At 41.3% G+C, this 27,405-nt stretch overlaps 1 protein-coding gene across 1 annotated transcript in view; it reads left to right on the forward strand.

The window, feature by feature from the left end:
• The window catches only part of Cenpf (centromere protein F), a 51,514-nt gene extending 24,871 nt beyond the window's left edge, over positions 1–26,643 (forward strand). The window contains exons 11-18 of the mRNA XM_008824860.3: positions 5,561–5,696; positions 8,455–11,846; positions 13,057–15,879; positions 17,109–17,261; positions 17,698–17,857; positions 18,764–19,237; positions 20,817–20,995; positions 25,823–26,643. Of these exons, the coding sequence (XP_008823082.1) occupies positions 5,561–5,696; positions 8,455–11,846; positions 13,057–15,879; positions 17,109–17,261; positions 17,698–17,857; positions 18,764–19,237; positions 20,817–20,995; positions 25,823–26,023 (7,518 nt within the window). The 3' untranslated portion in view covers positions 26,024–26,643. The remainder of the gene's footprint in view (positions 1–5,560; positions 5,697–8,454; positions 11,847–13,056; positions 15,880–17,108; positions 17,262–17,697; positions 17,858–18,763; positions 19,238–20,816; positions 20,996–25,822) is intronic.
• Positions 26,644–27,405: the final 762 nt, after the last annotated feature.

The following is a 27,405-nucleotide window of genomic DNA, read 5'->3' on the forward strand; positions in this document are numbered from 1 at the left end:
GCACCCTCCCATAGCCCCGCATTGGATTTCAAGCATTCTGTCATTTATGTTAAGACCTGTCGAGTCAAGTGTACCCACATGTCCCTAAGTACAAGTTCATCCACTGAGGTCTAGTCAGCCTATCTCGAATCCCTTTTTTTTTTTTTAAGATCATCAGCTTTTCTTCACCCAGCAGTAATCAAGTGCCAATAGTTCTCTGGCTAAGATTGGGATCTGCTGTCCATTTCCACAGTTCTGTGCTGGGTTTTTGTCTGCTCGAGTTTGCATGGGTCTTGTGTATGCTGACACCACTGCTGTAAGTTCATATGAACCAGGTCTTAGGAGCCTGTAAGACTTACTTCCATGTACTTCCTCCCCTGGCTTTTGCAGTCTTCCACGCTCTCTCCCCTTCCCAGCCCCTCTCTCCAATCTTTCCACTCCCTGAGCCCTAGGTTCCTTGCCCTCTGTTCCTTGATGAGCATTGAGAGATGTGTTAGTGTTCTCTCCCCCTTGTTCCGCTGTGTTCATAAGTCTTAGGTGGTGACAGTCTTTGTAGGTGTCCCAGGCGGCTGTGGAGCCTGTAGTCCTCTTGCCTCCATGTCCTCAGTGCCGCGTCTTAAATCTCTTCTAAAGGTTGATTTCGAGTGATGGGATGTTAACCTATGGCCAATCATAGATTTAAAGGAATGAAAGTATCTTTATTAGGTATTTAAATTTAAAAATCTTAAAGTAAAAGGCTCAATGGTCAACATGTGGTTTAGCATGCTTGAACTACCGAGTTCTCTGGCATTGCAAAAAAAAAAAAACCCCACCAAAGCAACAACAAAAACCCGTGAGCACTGGTCTGAGGGGCCCTAATATAGTCCCGTCAGTGTTTTCTTGGAGGTTCATGTTTGTCCCATGACAAGGGGATGCGGGCTTCTGAGCAGCCTACTGATGGGATTTTATCCCTAGCACATCTGTTTGGCTTTTCTCTGATCTTAACATCTTGGAGTTTAAAAGGGCTTAATTAAAAAGCATTTAGGAACAGCTGATAGACTGAGACAATTGAATAAAGCTGTAAATCAGCAAAGAACAACCACCAAGGATGAGTGGAGGTGTCTTCTCCCTCAATCATCACAGAGAAGAATGTTTTCCCACTAGTCTTTAGATGGTCTGTGATTTGCTAAAGATTAAAGGAATCAACATTTCCTCTACAAGGAGCAGTTCCTTATCTAGGTGATAAAAATGTAAATATGTTTGTCCCCATGACCTTGCAGAGTGTATCACATTGTAAATGAGAACACCTGTCACAGCCAAGAGGTAGTTATTAAAGAATCCAGCCACAAAGGGGGAGCATTGCTGGAGAGTGGGGGTGGGGACTCAACTCCTTCACCCCAAGTGGAAATTGCCAGTTGCATCCTGTGATGGGTTCATCTGCAAACATTTTCTAGTGTGTGTTTGTTGCAGCAAAATAAATGTTTGCCTTTTGGCCAGTGGAGACCAACCAACAGATGCTTCTGCTAACATTTCCACAGGCAGACTGGCATAGAGCTCTTCCCTCTGTGAGCTTCCCTTTTAGCCAGGAACTCTCCCGTGACTAGAATGGCTGCCTGGCGGAAACATTTTGTAAAACTATCATCTGGTTCAGAGTCTAAACACCTTTAAGGTGACGTGCTGAGCCAAGCCATAGTAGTAGGCTGGAGTCCTGCAGGTGTTTCTGAAGACTTCCTTCATCCCCACGGGGTCTGGCCTGTTCGGCTGTCACCTACTCCAGGCTGTTCTGCATTAAATGCTTTCCCTGTTTCACTTAAATTTCATCGATTTGCATGTCAAATGAAGACAGTCATATGTGGAAAGTGCCCAGCACAGGGCCTGGGTATAAATTTACTCTTCATCTTAATGTTTATATTACTCATGTATCTTTCTTGAGGATCATAGTTAGAATTGAAAGTCGGCTGGCATTTGTAATTTGAACTGTGGCTGGGACCAGAGAAGTGATTGATCAGAGTGCTGATAGAACTTGGGACTAACTGTGGTGGTGGCTCTAGAGGAAGCATGATCTGAATTTGGACTGTTTTTGTGGCCACCCACCTACTGTGTTACCTTGGGATAATGGCTTATCCTTTCTAGTCTGCGTACAGGTGCAAATAACATCCTCTCTTTGAAGATTATATTCATGATTAAGTCAAATATTGCATATAAAGTGCTTGGTCCAGTGCCCAATATATAAGTGCTCAGTAAATCATGAAAGTCCACCTGCTTGTTGCTTTCCTTTCACAAGTACCATAATCTTTTAATGTTAGCATTATTTCCTGTCGCATGCAGGCACAGAAGGTGGTGACCAGGAGACAGTGTATTTGAGACTTTCCACATTTAAAAATTTTGCCCATTCCATTGTACTACCAATTTGGGTGTCTTTCTGTATCCAATCGTAAGTGAGTACGGACAAGTTCAGCATGCTTAGAGGTTTTGGATGCTGAAATAATGTGACAATTGTACTGAAGTTTTTCTTGACCATGCTTAGTAAACCAATAAGCTGCCCACAATGGGAAAGTATCAGCACTGGAGATGTGATTTAATGGCCCAATCAGGGTAAAGTTAGCATTTAGAATCAAAGTGAATGGGAGGTTTAGATAAGCTGTTCACCCGGCTTCTGGTGCCAGCCCATCCCACTGGGTTTGGCAGTGCAATACCCTCATTTGACAGGCAGGATGAGGAAACACTTGCTTGGGGACCTTTCCAAGCTTGGGGATCTGTGTTATACTAGATCCCTCTAAGGAGCTTGGTCTGGCAGGCAAGAGTGATGAAGTAGAAGAGAGAAAACACATCTTTTGCATCCATCCGTAGCCTTTACCCCAGCAGGGGATGGATTAAGCTCTGCTCATGGATGGGATCAGGAAATGCCACACACTAACTGGAATTTGTTTTGTCTGGCCCTAGGAAACGATGCTTCCCTTGCTGCTCCTAAACCGAAGTTGATCTGAGTGGAAATGCTTGCTAAGCTCTAATGCTGGCTTGTGGTTATAGAGATTTTTGTTGTGTTTTTCCATAGTAGTGCCCAATTTTACAAATCATGTGAGGATGCAAGACATGCCTAGGAGAACATGTCCTTGTATGCTTAACTCATTGTTGCTAATGAGCTACCCAATCAAGACTTAAGTGGCAGTAGCCTCGTGGAAAACTAATTGCTCATGGGTGGCAGCCTGCACACCCATTTTCAGATGTTCATTTTCTAAATTTTGGCCTTTTAAAATTCTTGGGTTGGCCATATCCATAGCATTATAAGCCTGCTGAGTCCCAGGATTGGCTGAACATTTCTTTCGTTAGAAATAAATATTTACAAAGCTTCTGCCAGAATGGAGAAAGGCACATTAATCTTTCCATTGAGCTTGCTATTCATTTAAATGTCTCCAGTTACAGAGAGACAGAGACCACACAGACGAACACCAACATGCAGATGTAAATCCCTCCACCTCGCCTTCGTAGTACCTGCTTGCTTTCTTTTCTCCTTTTTCACCTTCCTGTGGAGGTGCACTCAGTTTTGTGTGCTTTGTCTGAGGTGATTAATTTTAAGAGTGAAAATAATTTTCAAGTTATAAAAATATGAAGCCAACCCAGGTGGTTACTTCTAGTTACTCTGTAGTGTTGACCTCATTCACCTTCGCTGATGATCTTGCAGTTGTTACATTTTAGAAAGACATACTACTAGCAGTGTCCCATTACGTTTGCAGAGTGTTTCTATCACATCTGTGACCTCATTAGATGTGTGATTATTCTGAGCTTGAAGAAGAAACAAGTGATTACATTTTCTGTTGTTTACTGATGGTAATATTAATAAGTTTTACATTGTCTCACCATGATTTCCCTGTGAACTGGAGCCCTGACTGATGCACACTGTGGCCTCTGTCTTGATCTCTTTAGTTGCCCTTTAGTTCTCATTGATATCTTAACTGGAGAGTCTGTTTCCTAGTGGAAGCAAGACAGGATCAGGACATAGCAGACAGGAGTGTAATACTGACACCAGGTTCTGTCTCATTTTAATGATGGAATGAATGTATGTACATGAACACAGCAGCTGCCAGCAAGTTTTCAAGTACTTTCTACTAACCAGATTCTCCCTCTTCTTGGATTTGGCTTTGTTACACCAGTACCCATCTGCTGGTAGTAACCAGACTGATAATTGAAGGCAGCCTTCCAACATAGCATTGCCAGGGCCATCTGTTTTCGAACAGTGCAGTAGGCTTTTGGAGGATGGGTCTTAATTGTTTCTTTAAGATTCAAAATATGTCTTCCTACTCAGGTATTTTTGAAATGCAACTTTTAAAAAATAGACCTGAATTTCTTTCACCTACAGGATATGAGGTACTTTGGTTCTGTCATTTTGTAATGACATGCCAATACTAGAGGGTGGGGCATAATGTAAGTTGATAATGTATTTTAGGAGCTATGAGAACCATTAAAAATTTCAGAGGGCTTGCAAGGTGGCTCAGTGGGCCAAGGCACTTACTGCCAAGCTTGATTACCTCATTTTGATTCCTGTGACCCACATGGTAGAGGGAGAGAACCAGCTCCCACAAGTTGTCCTCTGACTTCCCCACACATGCCATAGCATGTTTCCTTTACCCCATGAACATGCAAAATTAATAAATGTAACAATCCCCCAAAGTTTCAAGTATGACTAGAGTATCTGTAGTGTCCATTGTGTCAGTCTTTTATGGTTAAGGGGCAGTAGTGCTTCCATTTGGCATATAAATTGCCTGGTTTTACTATTAAAGGTCTCCCAAGACAGTGGTGTGGAGCTGCACATGTGCACCTGCTGCTCTTCTGCGTGTGTGTGTGTGTGTGGTGGTGCTTGTTCAGTCAAGCACCCAAAAAACATGTTTCCACCTGTGAACTCTCAAATCTCATCCAGGATGAGTGCTGTGCTCTATCATTTGATTTACATGGAGGACTTAGTGTCTTTTTAGTGGTTAGCTGTATTAGGTGTGTATTGAATGGTTAGGAACATGTCTTCTCACATGGAGTGTGCTGCTGCTGAAGGCAGAGCCTCTTTGTTATAATGCACATTTCAGTGTCTTTAACATTATAGATTTTGTATTTATTGACGGCAATTTCATCCGTAAAGACACCCTAATGATACTGAATTTTAAGGTGGTTTTGCAGTGAAAAGCAAAAATTCATCATTGGAACATTATGATTTACCATCACATCAACTCTTTGCAAAGATACTTTTTTTTTTTTTTTTTAAACTAGGTTTGATAGGAACTTGGCATTTTTGGCTTTGACAATCTTGTAAATAAGCTTTTTCTTCTGAGCTGACTTTTTAATGGAGAGAATCACAACCAGAAAATTTGGAGAAATATTTTTCTAGAAGGAAAAAGATCATTCTCAGATTTGGAGTCTGCTTTTGTTTGATTTCTCTTCATGATGTAATCTGTTTCAAGTAAGAATGCCTACTTCCATTAGGTACTGGAAAGGAAAATGTGATTTCCTGCCTAAGTGAGATACAGATAGTTCTGCTAAGGATCCTTATTAAAAGGCAGAATCTGTGATTATCTTTAGCATTTTAAAAAATATCATAAACTAAATGTGTGTTTAGGAAATGAAGAAGGAAAACAGCCTCCTTAGGAGTCAGTTGGAGCAAAGGTTCCGAGAAGTCTGCCACCTGGAGGAAGAACTTGGGAAAGTCAAAGTGTGTTTGAATCAGAGCCAGAACTTCGCAGAAGAAATGAAAGGTGAGTGCAGTAAGTCTTAGAGCTCCTAGGTCTGTTTATCTATTTATTTTAAAATATTTTATTAATTTTATTTTGTGTATATGAGTGTATTTCCTGCATGTATGTAAGTGCACCGGTGTTGCGTAGTGCCCGTGGAGGTCAGAAGAGGGTGTCTGATGCCCTGGAACTGGAGTAATGGATGGTTGTTAGCCATTGTGTGGGTGCTAGGAATTGAACCCGGGTCCTCTGTAAGAGCAGTCAGTGCTCCTAACCACTGAGACATCTCTTTAACTCCTATTTATGTATTTATTGTGTGTTTGTATCTGTGTATGTGTGTAGAGGTCAGAGGATAGCTTGTGGGAGTCCATTCTCTCCTTTCACCGTGTGGGTTCTGGGAATTGAACCCTGGTCATCAGGCTTGGCAGCAAGCACCTTTACTTCCTGAGACATCACCTTTGTTCAGAGCTTTCTTAAGTATTATCCCCAGAAGGGAAGATGGCTGGCATTAGCCATTGGATAAACTTAGGACTTAAAAAAAAAATTTTTTTTTCTTGTTTTTATTTTATGTGTACGTGTGTATTGCCTGCATGTAAGTAAGTGCACCTGTGTCATGCAGTGCCCACAGAGGACAGAAGAGGCCGTCAGATCCCTTGGAATTGGAGTTAGGGACAGTTGTTAGCTGCCATGTGGGTGCTGGGATTTTGAGCCCAGGTCTTCTGTAAGAACAGTCAGTGTTCTTAACTGCTGAGCCATCTCTCTAGCCCCCAGGACTTTTTCTATGTATTCACCCAAAAAGATGTCTGCTGTTGATGGAAAAGTTTGCCTCTTCCACTGTTTAGTTTTCAGAGTGATGGTTGAACTTTTAAAAATTGGCACATATTGAAGCCCAAAATGCAGTTTTCACCACTTTGAAACCAGAAGGGTAAATATATTCCACACAATATTAAATTGACAGTGCAGTCTCTGGCCCTAGAGTGCTGTCTGTTGTGTCTCAAATGTGTTTATTCATTGCATGGAGCTTCTCACTCATTACCATTTTCCATAGAGTGGAAAAATCCTGTATTAAATACATGTTTTCCAACCCCTTAGTGACCATTGTAGTTTGATGACTTACTTGACTGATTGATTTTTATTTCCTGGGGTCAATGCCAGGATTTATGCTATGCATACCAAATGAACCCATCATTTGTTTCACATTTATTTATAGCTTATCTTTTACATAACTTCTTTTTTGTTTTAAATATTTTATTTTTATTTTATGTGTATGTGTATATTGCCTATGTGTAGGTAAGTGCACCCTTGTCGTGCAATGCCCACGGAAGACAGAAGAAGATGTCGGATCCCCTGGAACTGGAGTTACAGTTGTTAGTTGCCATTTGGGTGCTGGGATTCGAACCCTGGACTTCTGCAAGAACAGCCAGCGTTCTTAACCACTGAGCCATCTCTCCAGCCCCTACATAACTTTTTTTCTTTTTAAACCTGGGGTGTTTGCACATAGTATTTCTTTGAACTCTGACCTGTGAATGAGTGACACTATGACGACTGTTTATTTCCATTCATTTTTATTGGTTCCTTTGAGACTGGGTCTGGTTAAAATGCCCAGGCTGGTCTTAGAACTCTTGGACTCAAGTGATCCTTCAGCCTTAGCTTAAGTAACTGGGCTTAAATCCCTGAGATTTCTTTCATTTTTCATGGCAGCTAGTAGAAATACCAGTTGAGCTTTTCTGAGGGAAAACTATAAGAATGTGTAATGACTTGGTTAGTTTTCGGGGTTGATCAAAAGTGTCATTTTGAGGTCTCAAGTAGAATGGTACCCTTGTGGTGCTGATCTACAAGCCATCAACTCTCATTGAGTAAGTTTGGGGTTGGTGGTTTAGAAATATGTGTGGCTTTCCATTTAGGATTACATTGAATTACATACTATCTTTTGTTATTTACCATTATTTATCACTGTCAGCTTTATCCTTCACAACATACACAAGGAGTCCAAAAGCTTTTCATTACTTCTGAGTGAAAGTTCTGCCAAATAGTGAGGCTGTCAATGGGGCAGCAAGCAAGGTTACCGGTAGAGCTTCCAGATGAATCTCAAATTCCCTCACTCCCCTTACTATGGAGAGTTTGGAATGTGGATGACATTCTTGCCTTGAAATACTCTACATATGCAAAGAAAAAGTGGTTTAAATTGCTCAGGGAAATGACTTCTTTGCTGATTTATACAGTTTTATTAAGCTAATTGAGAGAAGATTATCAGATGTATTACTATTTTTCAAAATGTTGCCAGGCATGGTAGCACTCAGGAAGCAGAGGCAGGTGGATTTCTGTGAGATGGAGGCCAGTCTGGTCTACATAGCGAGTTCCAGGCCGTTTGTCCATTTTTCTCTCTCTTCATATAAATTTAGGTCATTATTAGGGGACCTACTTTTCCAAGAAGGACCCATGTGCTGGGTGTGGTGGTGTACGCTTTTAATCCCAGCACTTGGGAAGCAGAGGCAGGCTGATCTCTGAGTTTGAGGCCAGCCTGGTCTATATAGTGAGTTCAGGCCAACCAAGGGCTACTTAGTGAGACTGTGTCTTAAAGCAAAAAAGGACCTAAGTACTTTATGTATATGGGTGTTAAGTTCAGAGTTACGAAAATGTTTTTGTTGCTTGTTACCGTGCTGAAGAACAGCCATGCTAGACAACTGCTCTACCACTGAATTATACCCTAACTGTAGAGTTTAGAATTCTTAGGAGTGGGTATTTACTAAAACCATTGATAACTTTTTGTTTGTTTTAATAGCTAAGAACACCTCTCAGGAAATCGTGTTAAGAGATCTTCAAGAAAAAATAAATCAGCAAGAAAACTCACTGACTTTAGAGAAACTAAAATTTGCCTTAGCTGATCTGGAAAAGCAGCGAGATTGTTCTCAAGACCTCTTGAAGAAAAGGGAACATCACATTGAACAATTGAGTGACAAGTTAAACAAGTTAGAGAAAGAATTTGAAGCTTTACTGAGTGCTTTGGAGTTAAAAAAGAAAGAGTGCGAAGAATTGAAAGAAGACAAAACTCAGTTTTCCTACTGGAAAAGTGAAAATGAGAAACTTAAAAGTCAGATAGAATCAGAGAAGGAAGGCTTGCAGAGTAAAGTTAACCACTTAGAAACTTGCCTCAGGACACAACAAATGAAAAGTCATGAGTACAATGAGAGAGTGATAACACTGGAGATGGAAAGAGAAAACCTAAATGTGGAGATTAGAAATCTTCACAATGTGATAGACAGTAAGGCGGCGGAGGCCGAGGTACAGAGACAAGCTTACCTGGAACTGCAGCAGAAAGCTGAGTTCTCAGATCAGAAACATCAGAAGGAAATAGAAAACATGTGTTTGAAAACTAATCAGCTCACTGGGCAGGTCGAAGATTTAGAACACAAACTTCAGTTACTGTCAACTGAAATACTAACCAAAGAGCAACAGTACCGAGACTTGCATGCTGAACATGCAAGCCTCAGAAGTTTGCTCCATGTCACAGATTCTCTAGTAACATCTGAGGAACAGCAAAGTTCTTTGGCTTTTGAACAGCAGCCTATAGTAAGTCATTCTTTTGCAAATCTAATGGAAGAACAAGGAAGCATGTCTCCAGAAAGGACTGACTGTCTTGAAGATACAAACCAAAGTCCAAAAAATTCAGCCCTCTTACAAAGTAGAGTAATTTCACTTGAAATTTCCTTGAAATCTGAAAAGCAGATGAACTCAAATCTGCAAAAGCAGTGCGAGGAGTTGGTACGAATCAAAGGAGAAATAGAAGAAAATCTCAGTAAAGCAGAAGAGATGCATCAAAGTTTTGTGGCTGAAACAAGTCAGTGCATTGGTAAACTGCAGGAAGAGTGTTCTGCTCATCAGAATACCGTTGCTGAAAGTTTAGTAACTCTTGAGAACAAGGAAAAAGAGCTGCAACTTTTGAAAGAAAAATTAGAAGCTGAGCAAACGGAGATTCAAGAACTAAAAAAGAGTAACTCTCTGCTTGAAGACACTCTAAAGGAGCTACGACTTTTATCTGAAACCTTGAAGTCAGAGAAAAAGGAAATGAGTTCCATCATTTCTCTAAGCAAAAAAGAAATTGAAGAGCTAAACCAAGCCAATGGGACTCTCAAAGAAATTAATGAAAACTTAAATCAGGAGAAAGTGAATTTACTTGAAAAAAATGAGAAAATTTCAAACTGTATAGAGAAACAAGAGAAAAGCATTTCAGAGTTATCTGATCAATATAAGCAAGAAAGACTTTTATCACAAAGATATGAAGAAGCTGAAATGGCATTGGAAGAGCTTAGTGAAAAATACAAAACAGCACAAGAAAACAATGCTAAATTAGAATGCTTGCTCAGTGAGTGCACTGGTGTTTGTGAAAGTAGGAAAAACGAACTGGAACAGCTGAAGGAAACATTTGCAAAGGAACAACAAGAATTTGTAACAAAATTGGCTTTTGCTGAAGAACAAAATAGGAAATTGATACTGGAATTTGAGATAGTGCAGCAGACTCTGAGATCAGACATTATAGGCTCAACAAAGGATCCTAAGGGTGATGACTTAAAACAAGAAAGTATGACTTCAAAGGAAGAGCAAAGTCATGTGCAAAAGGAAGTCAATGGCTTATCACAAGAGAATGAGCAGCTGATGGAATTAACACAGACTAAACATGAGTATCATCCAGAATTGGAACCAGTTAGGGATTCTGTGAACGAAACAGAAGACGGGATAAACAAGTGTATTTCCCAGAATCAGATGGATCTTGACTTTAAAGATACTTCTCCAGAAAACTACAAGCCACAGTTGGTCCAACTAGAAGCTTTGATAAATGTTTTGGAAGTAAAGCTTGAAGAAAGTGAAAAAGAGAAAGCAAGCTTGCAGCAGGAATTACAGACAGTAAGAGGAGAATTAAGGACTGGAGGTTTACAAGGCAGTCAGTCACACGGAAGTGTTGGCCTTAAAGACTGTGAAGTAGATGCAGAGGAAAAGTTTATCTCAGTGCTTCATGAGCTGTCAGGTCAAAATGAGAATGTGCATTTGCAGTGCTCTGTACAGTCAGCAGTGAACAAGCTGAATGAGCTAGAGAGAATGTGTGAAGTGCTGAAGGTTGAAAAGCTAGGACTAGAATCTGGACTGAGTGACTCACGATCACAGTGCCTCATGGCAACTGGCAAGATGGCAGAAGAGGTAGAGAAAGCAGTGAATGAAGTAGAAAGACTGAATGAGGACAGTGGTCTTCCCCAGAGTGAGTTCATGAAAGAAATGCCGGGTGGTGAGTTTAGTGGTCAGCAAAATGAGCCACGAGACGACACAGGTATGTTCTTGAATCCTTTGGACAGCAGCAGTTTCTGTGAACAGATGACCTTGTCAGACAAGGAAGTTCGAGTGCACTTTGCTGAATTACAGGAGAAATTCTCATGCTTGCAAAGTGAACACAAAATTTTACATGATCAGCACTGTCAAGTGAGCTCGAAGATGTCAGAGCTATGTTCCTATGTGGACACATTAAAAGCTGAAAATTCTGTTTTGTCAATGAATCTGAGACACTTGCAGGGTGACTTGATAAAGGAGACGAAGCCTGGAGCTGAGGGTGGGTGTACTCTGTCCCTGTCATGCTCACGAATGACAGGTAGCCCTAGTCTGACAAGCTTTGGAGATTCCTCTCTTTATGAAGATGTTTTAGAACAAGCAGGAAGCACATCTCTTCTAAGTAATTTAGAAGGGAATGTTTCAGCAAATCCCTGTAATGTAGATGAAGTATCTTATAGCAGCCTGGAGGAAGAGAATCTGACTGAGAAGGAAATCCCATCTGCTGCTTTGAGGACTGTTGAAGAACTTGAGATCATCTGTCAGATGTGCTTGGAGTCACTTAAGAATCTAGAAGAGAAAATCGAGAGTCAAAGGATTATGAAAAGCAAAGAAATTCGAGAGCTGGAGCAGTTACTGCGTTCTGAGAGGAAAGTGCTTGGCTGCCTCAGGAAGCAGTACTTGTCAGAAAATGAACAGTGGCAACAGAAGCTGACAAGTGTGACTTTGGAGATGGAGTCCAAGTTGGCAGAGGAGAGGAAGCAGACAAAACACCTGTCCCTGGAGCTTGAGGCAGCACGGCTTCAACTGCAAGGACTAGACTTAAGTTCTCGGTCTTTACTTGGCACTGATGTGGAAGAGGTAAGTGCCTGGGATGTTTTTTTTCTGTTTGAATGCCTAGTAAACACTCAGTAAATGTTTGTTGAATTGAAATAAGCATAAAATCAAGATTAGAATATTTTTTGAATGTGGAAGGAAATAAATGAAAAACTTCACAAAAATTTTCCAAGGCAATCAGAACTCATTTGGGGGGAAATAAAGAGTAAACCTTATTTGAGGAATAAATGTCTGTCATGATTTGATTTATACACTATTATATGGGAAATTAGTGAAAATGTTTTTAAAGTCTGGAGGAAGTTGTTGTGGAATCAGGTCTTTAGAATGCGTGCTCTCACTGGGAATTGGAGCTTATGAACAGTAAATAATGTGATTAAAGAGATTTAGCCTCATGCCTTTCAGACTGTTTTTAAAGTTATAGCATGGTTATCAAGTTAGATATAAGAAGTCATTTATGTATTTTCTAACAGCAAATCTTATACAGTGTCAGTCTTTTAAAGAGAATTACTTTATTGAATATATACTTGGCTTAGTTACTTGTAAGGTTGTCTTTTCTAGTTAACCAGCTTAACTACTAATGTTGTACAGTTTGAGTCTTGCTCTCTACCTCTGTGAGCGGATGTGTATATGTGTGTGTGTGTGTATAGGCCTTGTTGAGATGTGTGGTGGTAAGGATAGTAAAATCATATACTTCCCTACTTTATAGATGAAAACGAGACATAAACAGCAGTTTATCCAAGAAAGTGTTTTCTTGGAGTAAAGTCCTTGGGCTAATAATCAGGTCATAAACCCTTATTGCTTTCTTTTTTCTGCTAAAGAATATTGTCAGTACGGAGAATTGTGCTGTTTTGTTTGCCATTTGTTAGCCTCTTATTCGATAATCACAGGAAATTTTGTATTTAGAGTCACCCAGAACATTCCTAGCTATGAAAGAAAGATTCAGTTTCAGTGTGTTAAATATATTTGATAAAATAACTGATCTAAAGTGTCGTCTTCATCGTTAATAAATATCTTACGCAGTGCTTTGCACATTAGAACCTACCAAACGTTTGTGATAACTGGACAGATAGAGATAGAGAAGGATGGAAAATGTGCTGAACAGTTTGCTGTTTGGAGTGTTGTGCATGGCAGCACCCATATTTTATTTTCTGTAAAGTAATAATTCATTCTGCTAATTCTGGTTTGATTCTTCTGAAATACAAAATTGCATTTTTGATATATTTTATGATTATAGGCTATTCAGGACCAAAGTGATACCTATGATGTCAAAGAATCAGAAGTTTGTACTTCAGAAACAATAGAGACAACACCAAAGCGGGACACTGATCAGATTTGTGATAAAAATGTTCAGCAAGACCTTGCTCTAGAAACTGGGAACACTCAGACTGACCGAGTCAGGCTTACGGGAGAGAGGTGTGAACAACAGTCCTCAGAAACCAATTGTGAGACACCAGCAGAAGACAAAACACAGAACTATTCAGAGTACATTTCTGAGTTGTTTTCTGGTCCCAGTGCTTTGGTACCCATGGATATTCTGGACGATCAGGTATCCATCCAGGATCCCCAGCTGCAGAAAGAGACACCAAATGAAAATTTGAGATTACTTCCTGAAGTAGAGGACTGGGACAAAAAAGTTGAAAGTTTGCTAAATGAAATAAAAAAGGTAGATTCAAAACTCAATTTACAGGAAATACAGCTAAAGATCAAGATTGAAACATGTATACAATTGGAAAAAATAGTTAAGCAACTCAAGAAAGAAAAATCTGACTTAAGTGAAAACTTGGAATCCTTTTCTTGTAGCGAGGAGATGTGCCAGATTTCAGAAGGCCTTGATTCTAACTTGGGAGCAAATGGATTGTTAACTGAAGTTATTGAAGATACTGCAGCCAACATTGAAGACAATTGGAAAGAGAGGTTTTTTGACATGGAAAAGGAGCTGACCAAGGTCAAGTCTGAGAAAGCTACGATTGAGCATCACACTCTCTCTGTGGAGGCTGACTTAGAGATGGTTCAAGCTGAGAAGCTGTGTTTAGAAAGAGATAATGAGAGTAAGCAGAAAGCTATTGTCTGTCTTAAAGAACAGCTGTCTGTAATCGTAAGAGAGAGAGACAGGCTTCATGGAGAGTTGGATAATGTGTCAAAAGAGAACAAGGCACTGGATCAGATATCTAAAACCTTAAAGGAGGAAATAGAGGAGCTGAAGTCTCAGCAAGGCGAGAATCTCCATCACATTCAGGTGATAGAGGCCGAAGTCAAGGACAAAGCGGAACTCCTTCAGACTCTGTCCCTTAATGTGAGTGAGCTGACCAAAGAAAAGGCTCTTCTCCAGGAGCAGCTGCAGAATTTACAGAAGGAGTCGCAGGAATTATCTTCAGCAACAAGTGAGCTGGAAAGCCAAATTGGGCAACTGAATAAAGAGAAAGAGTCGCTGGTCAGTGAATCCAAAAATCTGCAGGATAAGCTGAGTGAGTCAGAACATGAAAAGCTAGCCATGTCCACTGCCTTGGAGGTAGCGCTCACGGAGAGAGGAGAGTTTGCAGGGAGGCTGGGCTCAACCCAGGAGGAGGTGCATCAGTTGAGAAGAGGCATCGAGAAGCTGCGTGTCCGCATTGAAGCTGATGAAAAGAAGCGGTTCCATGTGGAGGAGAAGCTGAAAGAAAGCCAGCGTGAAAATGACTCACTGAAGGATAAAGTGGAAAACCTGGAAAGGGAATTGCAGATGTCAGAAGAAAACCAAGAACTGGTCATTCTTGACGCCGAGAATTCCAAAGCAGCGGTAGAAACCCTGAAGGCACAAATGGATGAAATGACCCAGAGTCTGAGCGAGTCTGAATTAGCCCTTGGCACGGTTAGGTCTGAAAGAGATGATCTAACAAAGCAGTTACAAGAAAAACAAGGTCAAGTGTCAGAATTAGATGGACTGCTCTCCTCCCTTAGAAGTCTGTTAGATGAAAAGGAACAGGCAAGAGTACAGATGGAAGAAGGTTCTAAAGCTGCAGCGCTGGCACTTCAGATGCAGTTGAAAGTGCTCAGTGAGGAGGTAGCAGCCTTGTCTGATGACCAAGAAACCCAGACTGCCCATGAGCAGAGTCTAGACCTGCCAGGGGAGGAAGTGTATCACTTGAAAAATAGCATTCAGAAGCTAAAAGTCTACTTAGAAGCTGAGGAGAAGAAGCACCTCCACACCACAGAACAACTGAAGGAGAGTCAGCATCATGCAGCTTTGCTTAAAGACAGAGTTGAAAACCTTCAAGGAGAACTGGAGCTGACAGAGAAGAACCAAGAACTCATGACTCTTGAGTCTGAGAATTCCAAAGCAGAGGTACAGACACTAAAAGCAGAAATACAAAGGATGGCTGAAAGCTTACAGGACTTGGAATTAGATGTTATTAATAGAAGGTCGGAAAAAGAAAGTCTCATGAAAGAATTACAAAAGGAGCAAGAGCGAGTATCTGAATTAAAAATGGTAAATTCTTCACTTGAAAATTTATTGAAAGAAAAAGAACAAGAAAAAGCACACATAAAAGAAGAATCTGAAGTTACAGTGGAAATGCTTCGGACGCAGTTGAAAGCACTAAACGAGAGGATGGCAGCCTTGTGCAATGACCAAGAGGCCTATAAGACCAAAGAACAGAGTCTGACTAGTCAAGTAGGGTCTCTTGAACTTGAGAAGGCTCAGTTGCTACAGGACCTTGGTGACACCAAGAATAATTACATTATTTTGCAGTCTTCTGTAAATGACCTCATTCAAGAAGTAGAAGATGGTAAACAGAAACTGGTGAAGAAAGATGAAGAGTTCAGGACACTAGAAGATCTACTTAAAGACCGGGAACAGCTTATCTCTAAACTTTCCCAGCTGGAAGGAGAGCAGCAGCTTTGGGAGAAACAGAAGCTAGAACTGGGAAGTCAGACGCTAGAATTGAAGGAGAAGATCCAGGCACTGCAGTCCAAAAATGACACTTTGCAGAATACCCTTGAAGCACTGCAGCGTTCTTACAAGAATCTAGAAAGTGACCTTGAATTGATGAAAATGGAGAAAATGTCCCTTGTTGAAAGAGTAAGTGGCAGGAGGGAGGGACGTCTAGATAGTTTCTGTCTCTGCTTTGTGGATTCAGACTTTGAAAAGATGCTGTGTTTGTGGAGTCTTGAACTGTAGCACCATTGGGTTGGTCAGCTCAGGCCGTTGTGTCTTTAACGTGTTCAGACAGGGCATTTTTTGTAACTCAGATCAGGTTTTTAATGTGATGCCTGTGCATAGGAGAAATTTAGGCTTATGCATAGTTTCAGTTCTCTTTAGATTTCACTTTTGTGCTGTAGTCACAGTGGAAACACCCCCTAACCACCTGAGAACCACTGTGGCTAGAGTATAACAGAGAGTAGTTAGGGTCAGAAGACATTTTCTGCCGTTTATACCTTTAGGGGGAAGAATGTTTAAAAGATACTGAGACAGGTGGCAACATGGCTTCCAGGAGGTAGCCTGGGGACTTGGTGCTTTGTGTTGTTTTTCATACCTTCCCTTTATGCAGAGTCCTGTTTTGTTAGCTGATGACTGATGGGGCTTGATCAGTAAAGAAAAATTAGCCCAATACTGGTGTTCTAGGAAAGGGATTCTTTCAATTTAAATTTTTACTGGAAAGATAATTAAAAGGGGACATCCAGAAAATGCAGTCCATTGCAGAGTTGTACTTTCCAGGATTTTCAGGCTTTTGTACTGCTTAAAGGGAGAGGACTGCTAATGCAGAGGTGATGAGATGGGGTACCAGGCTGCTTCCTCTCCCAGGGCAGGCCGAGCTGTAGAACTGTGATCGTGTGTGTGTTTCCAGCAGACTAGGGCGGCATGGGGGATTAGTAGCCAGCTAAGGACTGGTAAATAAAAAAATCTAAGGCCTTAAAATTTTTTTAAACAAACTAAAGCACTAACTCAAAGTATTCACTAATGTTAATTCGACTGGTAAATAAAAAAATCTAAGGCCTTAAAATTTTTTTTAAACAAACTAAAGCACTAACTCAAAGTATTCACTAATGTTAATTCAAATGAAAACCCTTATAAAGGACTTTTTTAAGACTTAATAATATTATCTGTCCTTGTTTCTTATTTCTATATTTTCTTAAACTTTTGCTGAGAAGAAAGTGTAAGCTTATTAGTAGGTTTTGTAAATACCAGTTGAACGGTTTCGTAAAGGATCAGCCAGGCTCCATGTTCTTAAGTGGAATATATTACAGTAAAGTGTGGTGGATTTGATCAGACCACCCAAAGCAGGCACTAACAAAGATTGGATTTTTCAGGTGAGCGTAATGACTGGGAAGGAGGCAGAGCTTCAAAGGGAAATGCACGAAATGATACAGAAAACAGCAGAGGTGAAAGAAGAATTCAGTAAAGAAAAAAATAAGCTAACCAAAGAATTAACAGTGCTTATGGAAGAGCTGAAGAACGTCAAAGTGAGTTTTTCCAGTGCAGATTCACTGCTAATTTGGTACCTCCTCTTTAGTTTCTGTGAGATAGTCTGTGATGTACTAAACTCTTAGTTTTTTTTTCTTGGGGGCAGGGGGAACAACCAACCCAAACTAATACAGGGCTCAGATTTGTACTAATCTCCACCATCCAGGACTGCCTTGAACCTGGGGACCATGTGATATTTTCTTAGGAACCATGATGGTATTGTGATGCTGCAAAAAAACAGACAAAAGAGACAAAGCCACATTGCCTGTCAGGGAAATGTAGGGTGCTGAGCAAAGACTGGGCTTGTTTTGTGCATCTTAGATGTTCTGTTTTTAACATAAGTAGATACGGTTATGCTTTAATATCTCAATTATTTTTCCATATGCTTATAAAAAGACATTCAAATTTCTAAGTGGAATTACATCTGTTTTGTAGGTAGACCATTTTAAATATGTAAGTCAGCTAGAGAAGGAATTTGAACGGGCTCAGGGGAAAGTAAAGTTGCTTCTCAAGTCCTGTAAACTGCTGGAAGGAGAAAAGAAAATGTTACAGAAAGAGCTCTCTCAACTTGAAGCTTCACAGAAGCAGAAAAGAGGTGGGTGCTAGCTGAGCCACATTTGTTTCCCAAAACCATTTTCTGGGAGTTTGCACACTCAGAGTGTACATGCATAGAAACTTTTTAGAGCTTTGAGTACTGATTTTCTAAGTTCTGACCTTTGTGCTTAGCCTTGAGTTCATCCCAGGATTCAGGATGAGGCCTTCATTAGAAATAGAATTTATTTCCATGCAGAAAAACCGGATGGTACCTAATGGCTAGAAGAGTTTGTTGGTGACCATTTGAACAGAGTTTTTGTCTTTAATAATCAACTGTCACTTTTGTCCGCTCATACCCACCACTTCCTACCTTGATAGTGGATGGCAAGTATGATATGGGTGGCCGCTCTGGAGAGAGCTTGATGGCAGTTAGTCCCCTTTCTGTTGAAAAGTGTGCTTGGAGTAGGCTTGAGAGTTCTAGAGTTTTCCTCGTGGGTGGGTGACTGATGTTCCCTCCTTTATGTGGCTCTCACATACTTGTGTCCATCAGTCCTTGTGCTGCTTCCAAATGGTTTACAGCCCTTTGGGACATATTTTGTCAGAGGCCACCCCTGTCTCCCCAAACCATACAATAGAAACTTCATAAGCATTACTGACTTGTTTTGTTTATTAGCTTGTAGGAAAAAAAAGGATGAGGGAGAAGAGGGGATATAAAAAGTTAATTCCCTTGATTTCATGTAACTGACTCTGTAAGGAGTTTAGTGGGTTGAGTGAAATTGAAGTTGGAAATGTTGATGGGTTCAATTCTTACCTGTTAGAGTTGTTTGATCTATAAGAACATGAGTAGATAGTGCTCCTTAACCCTTTGAAAAGTTCGAAGAACAAACTTAAGATTATCTGCTTGATGGTGTCTATTGTTAATGGAGCAGCAGCAGGTTACATATGATGTGTCACTTATTTTCCACAGGTTCTGTTGTGGATGACGTAGGTAAACTAATGGCTGAGATCAAAGAGCTGAAAGAAACTCTGGAAGGAAAAACCAAGGAAGCAGATGAATACTTGGACAAGTACTGTTCCCTACTCATAAGCCATGAAAAATTAGAGAAAGCCAAAGAGATACTAGAAACACAAGTTGCTCTACTGAGTTCACAGCAGTCTAAACGCCAACTCCGAAGGTCCCCATTGCTAAATTCATCTGTTCCAGGACTGTCTCCAGCTACCTGTGCCAGTGAGGCAAAGTTACCATCTGGCCAAAATAAATCTTTGGGCAAGAGGCAGAGGTCCAGTGGAATATGGGACAATGGTGGAGGGCTAACACCTTCCACACCAGAGACATTGTCTAAAAAAAGTAGGATAGCAGTTAACAGTGGTCCTAACTCTGCTGAGGATAAAGAAGAATCTGAGTTTGAGCCAGAGGGCCTCCCAGAAGTTGTAAAGAAAGGTATGTATAGTTTACAAAAGCAGTGATGAGGAAGGTGCAGCTCAGTGCTAGACCATGTGCTCAGAGTGCACGAGGCCCCTTGTTCATTTCCTAGTCCATTTTTAATTTTTCAATTATGTGTATGACTGTTTTGCTTGTGTGTATGAATGTGCACCATGTGTGTCCCTGGTGTCTGTGGAGGCAACAAGAGGGTGTCAGATCCTCTGGAACTAGAGTTACAGGCAGTTGTGAACTGCCACGTAGAGACCAAACTGAGGTCCTCTGCAAGAGTAGTAAGTGCTCTTAACCACTGAGCCATCTCTCCAGCCACCAATCTAGTCCATTTTTAAGTTGGTACTGTCATGAGAAATGAATGACCAGGTTTAATTACAGCACTAAAGAAAGACCTGGTAGATTTGAAAAATGTCTGTTAAAAGTCAGTTACAAATTCTTTTCTTTATTGAAAAATTCCTAAGTCAAGGACCCCTTTCAATATACATTTCCCTTCTTGAGGAAATTGCCTAACATAGTGTTAGCTTATGGGTTCATCAAGGATAACATGAGCTGGACAATAGGCTGGATGACACTGACCCCCTGGGAGTCAGAGTTAGAAATTTTCATAGCAATGGATGCGATCTGCGAGCACGCAGGCAGACTTTTTTCTCTTAATTTAGTCTTTTGTTTTTATTTTGCTTTTTTTTTTTTTTTTTTTTTAATATTTTGAGACAGTTATGTAGCTCAGGCTGGTCTTGATCTTGGAACATTCCTGGGCTAGGACTGTAGGCCACTTTTAGCTTCATGTTGTGCTATTGTTTAAAAAATATTAAAGACTCTGGATCAGATTGGATATTCTGCCCACATACCCGGAAATCAAAACTGGTTGGAGGACCTCTGTTCTGAGTAACTGTAGTCCCAGAATAGTTAGCAGTATCTGTCTGAGAGGTGATTTATATGTAAGGGATTAAAAGCACTTTTGTTAGCTGTGAATGCAGCTCTTGTGTGTGATGTGCTGTCCTCTAGTGTCTTTGTGGCTAGTCTTTTCTTCTTGCCACTAGTCAGATCAATTCCTTCCCTGGAAGCAACACCATGAGCAAATATGAAGACACTGTTAGGGAGGTCGCTCTCCTCCTTCCTGGTTCCATGAGAGACTGATTGCCTAGCAGTACCATTGGTCTATATTTTCCCCCTTCAAACAAGAGCTGACCTTTCCTCTTGTTCAGTTATTCTGTTTCTCTTTTTAATTTGAATTATATGATATTGCCTGCTCATGTCTTTAGGTCTTAGAAAATGCAAAATAAAGCATCCATCTAGAAGCAGCAGAACACTTTTTCCAGTGTAGTGTGATTTCCCCCCCCCCCATCCTTTCCCATTGGAGTTTTTTAAACTTTTCTAATAAGATATAACCTCTTAATTTGCCAGTATATTTGAGGTCCTCCAGGGAAATGAGGTTTGATACATTGTCCTCTGTGCTGTGGGAGAAACTGATTTTTGTAGTTCTCTTGCTCTTTGTTAAAACCAGCTTAGACACAAGGACCAGGACTTCATCCAGAACAGCTTGCCTAATAATGCCTTTATTGACAAGCAGCTCTTCTGCCCCTAGGGTTTGCCGATATCCCAACAGGAAAGACAAGCCCGTACATCCTTCGGAGAACAACCATGGCAACCAGGAGCAGCCCCCGCTTGGCTGCACAGAAGTTAGTCTTGTCCTCCCCAACTCTGGGCAAAGAAAATGAGGTAGAGTTCTTGAAACCAACAGCTGGTGGCAGCAGATCCCACAAGGTAAACTGACCATCATCTGCCTCCCTTCCTGGAAATCTCGTTTGCTGGTCCAGGGTTGAATCTGTGTTGTCTGACTCAGGGACCCAAGTGAGCAAGCCAGGGGTGTGTATCACTGTATCATCAGGCATAAGCTCATCCCTTACCCCAGGGGTTGCTTATAAATAACTTTCTGGGAAATGGTGGTATTCTAGAAAACCCAGTGCGTTTGTATGGAGCTTCTTCGAGCATGACTAAGGATCTAGAGGACGTTTTCCTTCTGACCCACAGGTTTTAGTCGTTTTTCACTCTCATTCATTTGCCTTTTCCCACCAGCTCCTGATGCGTAGAACTTCATTCTTTCTGCTAAAGGTACTACTTCAGTAAGCATCTAAAGAAATTCCTAGATGTCACCATTATGGCTTGAGGATAGGGCAGGAGCTTCATGACCTCTGTGACCTAATGGAATATGCCAGAAAATAATAAAGTGTGGGAATATTTGTTGGCTGATCTTTATTCCTAATAATATAATTATAGCAGCAGCTTCTGAAATGTATATAGAGTGTGTGTATTTTACGTGCTCCTCTCTTCTTTTTCCTCAGGGTCTCATGTGTCCCAGGCTGGCAGTGAACTCACTGTGTAGCCAAGGATTGCCTTGAACTCTTGATTGTGTCCCTTCTTCCTCCACCTCCTGAGTGCTGACCTTAACGGGCACACATGTGCATGCCTGGCAAGCACTCTAGTGACTGAGCCACACCCCTAGCACCTTAAACTCTTATTGTTGTTGTTGTTTGTTTGGTCATTTTGAGACAGGGTCTCCCTGTAGCCCCAGCTGGCCTAGAACTCGCTATGTAGACCTAGCTGGTCTTGCTCTCACAGAGATCCACCTGCCTCTGCCTCCCAAATGCTGGGACTAAAGATGTGTGCCACCATGCCTGACTAAACTCTTTATTATTTTCTATTTATTGATCTCTTCCAGTATGGTGGTATAAAAGAATGGAAAGGACAACGCTCATAAAGCTTTAAACCTCCCTGGGTTCATGCTTTTATTCCCTCAACTCTATCCCCTTGCTTTTGCCAGAAGTTTCATCTTTCTCAAACTGGGGACTATGGGGATATTATTGGAAGTTGCTAGAGTAGCTTCAAGAAGTTGTACAATTTGGGGAAGTTACTCTGCCCTTGTCAGAACTTAAGTGTGCCATCTGTTAACCTTGAACTAACCAGAAAAGCTTTTCACAAGTACAGTAGCTCCTGTATGCAGTGATTGTCAGGCGAGCCAGCGTGCTCCTCTTTATGATTCTGTGCCCAAACATTGTATCAGAACAGCAGTGCATTGCACATTGGTTTATTTTGCAAGTTATACCTGGTAATGTGTTTGTTCTTAATCTGTATTATTTACATTAGGAAGTGCCTAAGGTTTTCACACACTGAAGTGGAAACGTCTGTTCCTCATGTTAGAATGGGCATGTCATTTTGTGCAGTTTCTCTTTCCCCTAGATACTCTGTGTTGTCTCCCCCTCTCATTTGGATTCAGCTACTGTGCTGCCAGTAGCCCTGCAGGCCATCGTGGAGCGGGTGCTGACTCCCCCAAGACAGCAGGGGACCTGAACAAGCGAAGCCCGGAAGCCTCTCTAGAGCTAGTAGCCCCGGGATAGCTGCCAGGCTACTGGGCTGGGAGTCGAGTTTGAGTTCCTGGTATAGACTGCCATTTTCTAGATGGGTGATTGGGAGTTCTCTCACCTTCGTAAAATCTCATGGGCACTCCTATCTTGATATTTATGTGGTGCAACCGATTCGGATGAGAAAGTGGGTAAAATGCATTGGGTGGATCATTCTATTTCTTAGGTGCTTGAGGTGAAGGACCCCAGGGAACCCTAGTCTTCTGGAGACAAAGGAGCTGGTGATTGTAGACTCAATCCCTAAACATGCTGCTTTTGGTGGGCTGGCCACTAAGTCATAAGCCCACCATGAATGGCAAGGATACCCTGAGAGTAATGCCAAGGAGTAGTTTTGGGGGAGTCATACCTGTCTTTTCTGCTAGTGGGTTTCCTTTCCAGTGTGCTGTAAGGCGGTGTGGCATCACTGTCTTGCTAGATTAAATACCTACTGGTGAAATATCCTTCACCTGGTTATAGACCATTCTGAGAGCTTTCTACATGAGGGTCAAACCCACAGCTCCCATTCTGTTCAGAATATAATTTACTCAATTCAGTGTTAGAAATTGGGCCTGGAAAGAGCAGCCAAGGACTGTGACCTCAGTCAGTTAGGGTAGGCCTCGCTGTCCCAGTTCATTATTACGTGTGATCTGTCTGTCTCTTCTCTTCTCCTTTTCTCTCTGAACCTAAGGACTTGACATCTCTTCATAAATGTGTATCTTTGGCATCACCATTTCTCTTAAGGAAAAATGGTAGTACCAGTAAAACTCTTGGTTTTTTGTTTTGTTTTTGTCCCTTCAGTTTTCCACAAAGGGTAATTTTCCACAGACTCTAGTCTTCAAGGCTGCTCATTTTTCAGTGTCTCGCCCATGGTCTGAGACAGAAGCAGGTTTTGCAGGGATTTGATGTGCTGGCCAGATTTAGTATGTTTTCTGTAATGAAAAGTATTTAACTGCCCTTTAAAGCCACGTACTTCTTATGGAAAGAATATAAATGAAAAAATAATTTCCATTCCTTTTTCTTACTTCAGAAGGACGTCCCTAGAAGTCATCTGCTCAGCGAGTGTCTGTCATGTAGTTACTGTCCCGACTTCATTACTGAAGGCCTATCTGCACTTGTAAACAACCTTTCCTCTGTTTTATTATAATTTATTTATTGAGTCATTCTCTTTTGTTTGTTTTTGTGTGTACACTATTGAGTTGGATTGAACTAGGACTGAATGCATTTATACCGCTGAAGCTGAATCCCCAGCCCTGTTTTTCTCTCTCTTTTTAATATTTATTAATTTTATTTTATGTGCATGTAGGTAAGTGCACCCATATCGTGCAGTGCCCGCGGAGGTCAGAAGAGGCTGTCGGATCCCCTGGGACTGGAGTTAGGGACAGTTGTTAGCTGCCATGTGGGTGCTGGGATTCGATCCTGGGTCTTCTGCAAGAACAACCAGTGTTGTTAACTGCTGAGCCATCTGTCCCCAATTTTTGGGGGGTGGTGGTGGGGATAGTACCTCACTTAAGTTGACCAGGCTGGCCTGGATCTCATGCTGTAGCACAGACAGGCTTTGAACTTGCCATCCTCCTGCCTCATCCTCCTGAGTAGCTGTGATTGCAGACTTGGCCCAGCTAATTGGTTGTGGGTTTTTTAGCTCTATCTCACTGTTACGATGCACGCTGGTCTTGAATTCCTGGTGTTACTGATCCTCCAGCCTCCCGTTGCTGCCCCTTTTTTATTTTGGAACATGGCCTCTTGTTTGTCTAGAGTGTGCCAAGTAGACTGGGCTGTCTAGAGTGCAGTTCCCAGGGATCTGCTTGTCTCTGGGATTATAAGCATATACCACCACGCTCAGCCTTAAAAAAATTTTTTTTGATTCATTTATTTTAATGTGATGTGTATTAGTGTTTCATCTATGTGTATGTAAGTGTACAGTGAGTGTGTGTGTCCACAGAGCTACAAGAGAGGGCATCAGATCCCCTGGAACTGAAGTTACAGATGGTTGTGAGTGGTGGGAACTCAACCCAGGTCCTCTTCAAGAGCAGTTGGTGCTCTTTTTCTTTTTTTCTTTTAACATTAACAAACAGTTTTGTTTATTAAAATTCCTCAGGTGCATATTTACATAGGTACATGTAGGTCACAAAACTGGAAGAGAGATTATGTGAGAGAACAAGAGATTTTATACTAGGTAGGAAATAGGGTTTCTCTCACCTGATGAGAAAACACAAGGGAAGGTTTAACTGCATGAAGAAAGGGAACCTCAGCTGCTGCTCTTAGTTGCTGAGCCATCTCTAGTCCCTACCTAGCCTTTTTATCTGGGTTTTGGAAGTTGAACTGAGGTTGACAAGCATTTTACCAACTGAACCATCTCCCCAGCCCTTCTCTCTTTTCTGACTCCTGTCTTTCCCACCACCTTCTTTAAATCCCCTTTATTATCAGATAGCTAGCTTCCAAATCTAATATGTCAACAGCACCATTAAGATTAAACACTGTTGTGGGGAACAGATCCTAGGTGTTTGAAATGTTAACACACCTTCTGTCCTGTGAAGTTAGTTGTCTGCATTTGGTTTGTGCTTATTGTGAGTGAAGTGAGGATTCAGGACCAAGGAGGCAGGTTTTGTTTTCAGTTTAGGAGTTTGTTGAGTCAAGCACATTGTGGGTGTTAGGAGTGTGTGTAAAAGGTCTTAACAGTCTTGGCTTTTTTCTGTTCTGAAATACCATGTTTGCCCTCAGAGCCAAGGCTTTGGCCATCAGTGGTGTCAAGAGAAGTTTGGGACTTGTTAGAAGTTGTGTCTGACATCTTTAACTCATGTTGGGTGGTTCCTGTTCTCAGGGAGGAAAATACCAGCACTCCTACAAAAGAGAGTACACCAGGGTGATGTAGTGCTCCAGTTTTGTGCCATAAAAATGTGAATGTGAGCCAGGCTTAGTGGTACATACCTATAATCCCAGCTGGGAGGAAGGCTGGTAAGGCAGAAGAATCAAGAGTTTAAGGTCTGTCTGGCCTACAGAGTGAATTCAAGGCTACTATGGGCAACTTAATGAGACCATACCCAAATCCAAAATGAAAACAGGGCTGGGCTGTATATCACTGGTGGACTGCTTGCTTAATATGTATCCTGATACTCTTAAGTTCAGTCCCCTATGAAACAAAAACAACCAAAAATGTGAATGTGATTTTCAACCTCTAACAGAATGTTTGTTGCAGGCCAAGATTACTCAGCGGAGCCCAGTGGATTCACACACTGTCTTCCCAGAACCAACGAAGTCTCTCACAGCCTGTAACGTACCTGAGAGAAGCTCAGCAGAGAGCCCCAGGGAGGGCCTAAGACCCAAGCGAGGCTGTCTCTCCCCTAGTGCACATGCTGGGTCTGACCCCAAGAACAGTGACAACTGCCGGGTCCAGTGAGGTGTCAGGGCCAGTGGGGACTTTAGTCAGAGAGCACTTTATCTGTAGGGAGTGGATAATGTATGTTCTCAGCACAGCCTTCAGAGCTCCCATGGATGGAATTGGGAAAATTTGGAAGTAAGTGTCCACTTCCCAGTTGTTTCTGACCTCAGCCTCTAGTGTATATAGAGGTAGACAGAGCTTTTTCAAGGGTGTGCTGCAGCTAAATAAACACTGTAAAGACTTCTTTGTGAATTTTGCACTGAATACACAGTGCTGTGTTTGTGATCTTTCCTATGTTCAGTGTTAGGTGTGAAGTCATTGTAGATCCAGAGTTTGAGCTGAGTAAAGTGAAGGAAAACATGCTGTGTGTTAATTGAGGAAAACTTGTGCGTGCATGTGGGTATATTCATTCTTCAGTGTGTTTCATTGTTTAACTACCTGTACATATGTATGTGTGGGGATGGGAGCTGGTGGGGTGTGTTTCCAGTGTCGTGGATCCTTCAAGGTGCTGTGAGTCATGCTACTGTTGGGCTTTTCTTCTCAAGACCATCACAGTTTTTTGGTGTGTATTGCTGTGTCTTGTGTTGTATTAAAATATATTCTAATAAAAATGTTTTTGGTAAAACTTATTTCCTAAATATGAAAATACTATGTATATTGGCACCATTTCTTGATAACTACAACTACCTACCATAAAAGTAAAATGATTAATATCTTGGAACACATGATACCAGTACACTTACTGAACATAAGACAGAACATGTCCAACTCCGTGCCTGGCATGTTGTGCTCATTAAATCACATCAGCAAGGGTACAAGTATGAGGTGTTTCCATCTGTCTGTGATAGGGCTTGAAAATACGCAGGCATTTTGACCCATAGCAAATTATAGTACTTGACTCAGCCCTTGTGCACCTTCAGTCAGAGTTTCAGGACATGAGTTAGAAGATAATTGGTTCTTTTAGTTCAAATTCATAATCAAACCTTGGCAAACATTTAAAAATGGTTTCTTCCATAGAGGCTCCACTGTTGGAAATACATAATTTACATTAAGCCGTTTAGTATACATCTACTGAAAGTGATACCTTCAGTTGTTTGGGGTTGTGGTCTGCTACAGTCACAAGTTAACTACCTGTACATATGTATGTGTGGGGATGGGAGCTGGTGGGGTGTGTTTCCAGTGTCGTGGATCCTTCAAGGTGCTGTGAGTCATGCTACTGTTGGGCTTTTCTTCTCAAGACCATCACAGTTTTTTGGTGTGTATTGCTGTGTCTTGTGTTGTATTAAAATATATTCTAATAAAAATGTTTTTGGTAAAACATTTCCTAAATATGAAAATACTATGTATATTGGCACCATTTCTTGATAACTACAACTACCTACCATAAAAGTAAAATGATT

This window comes from Nannospalax galili, unplaced genomic scaffold (assembly GCF_000622305.1).
Source record: "Nannospalax galili isolate Female #2095 unplaced genomic scaffold, S.galili_v1.0 scaffold648, whole genome shotgun sequence".
In the NCBI taxonomy this organism is placed as follows: domain Eukaryota; kingdom Metazoa; phylum Chordata; class Mammalia; order Rodentia; family Spalacidae; genus Nannospalax; species Nannospalax galili.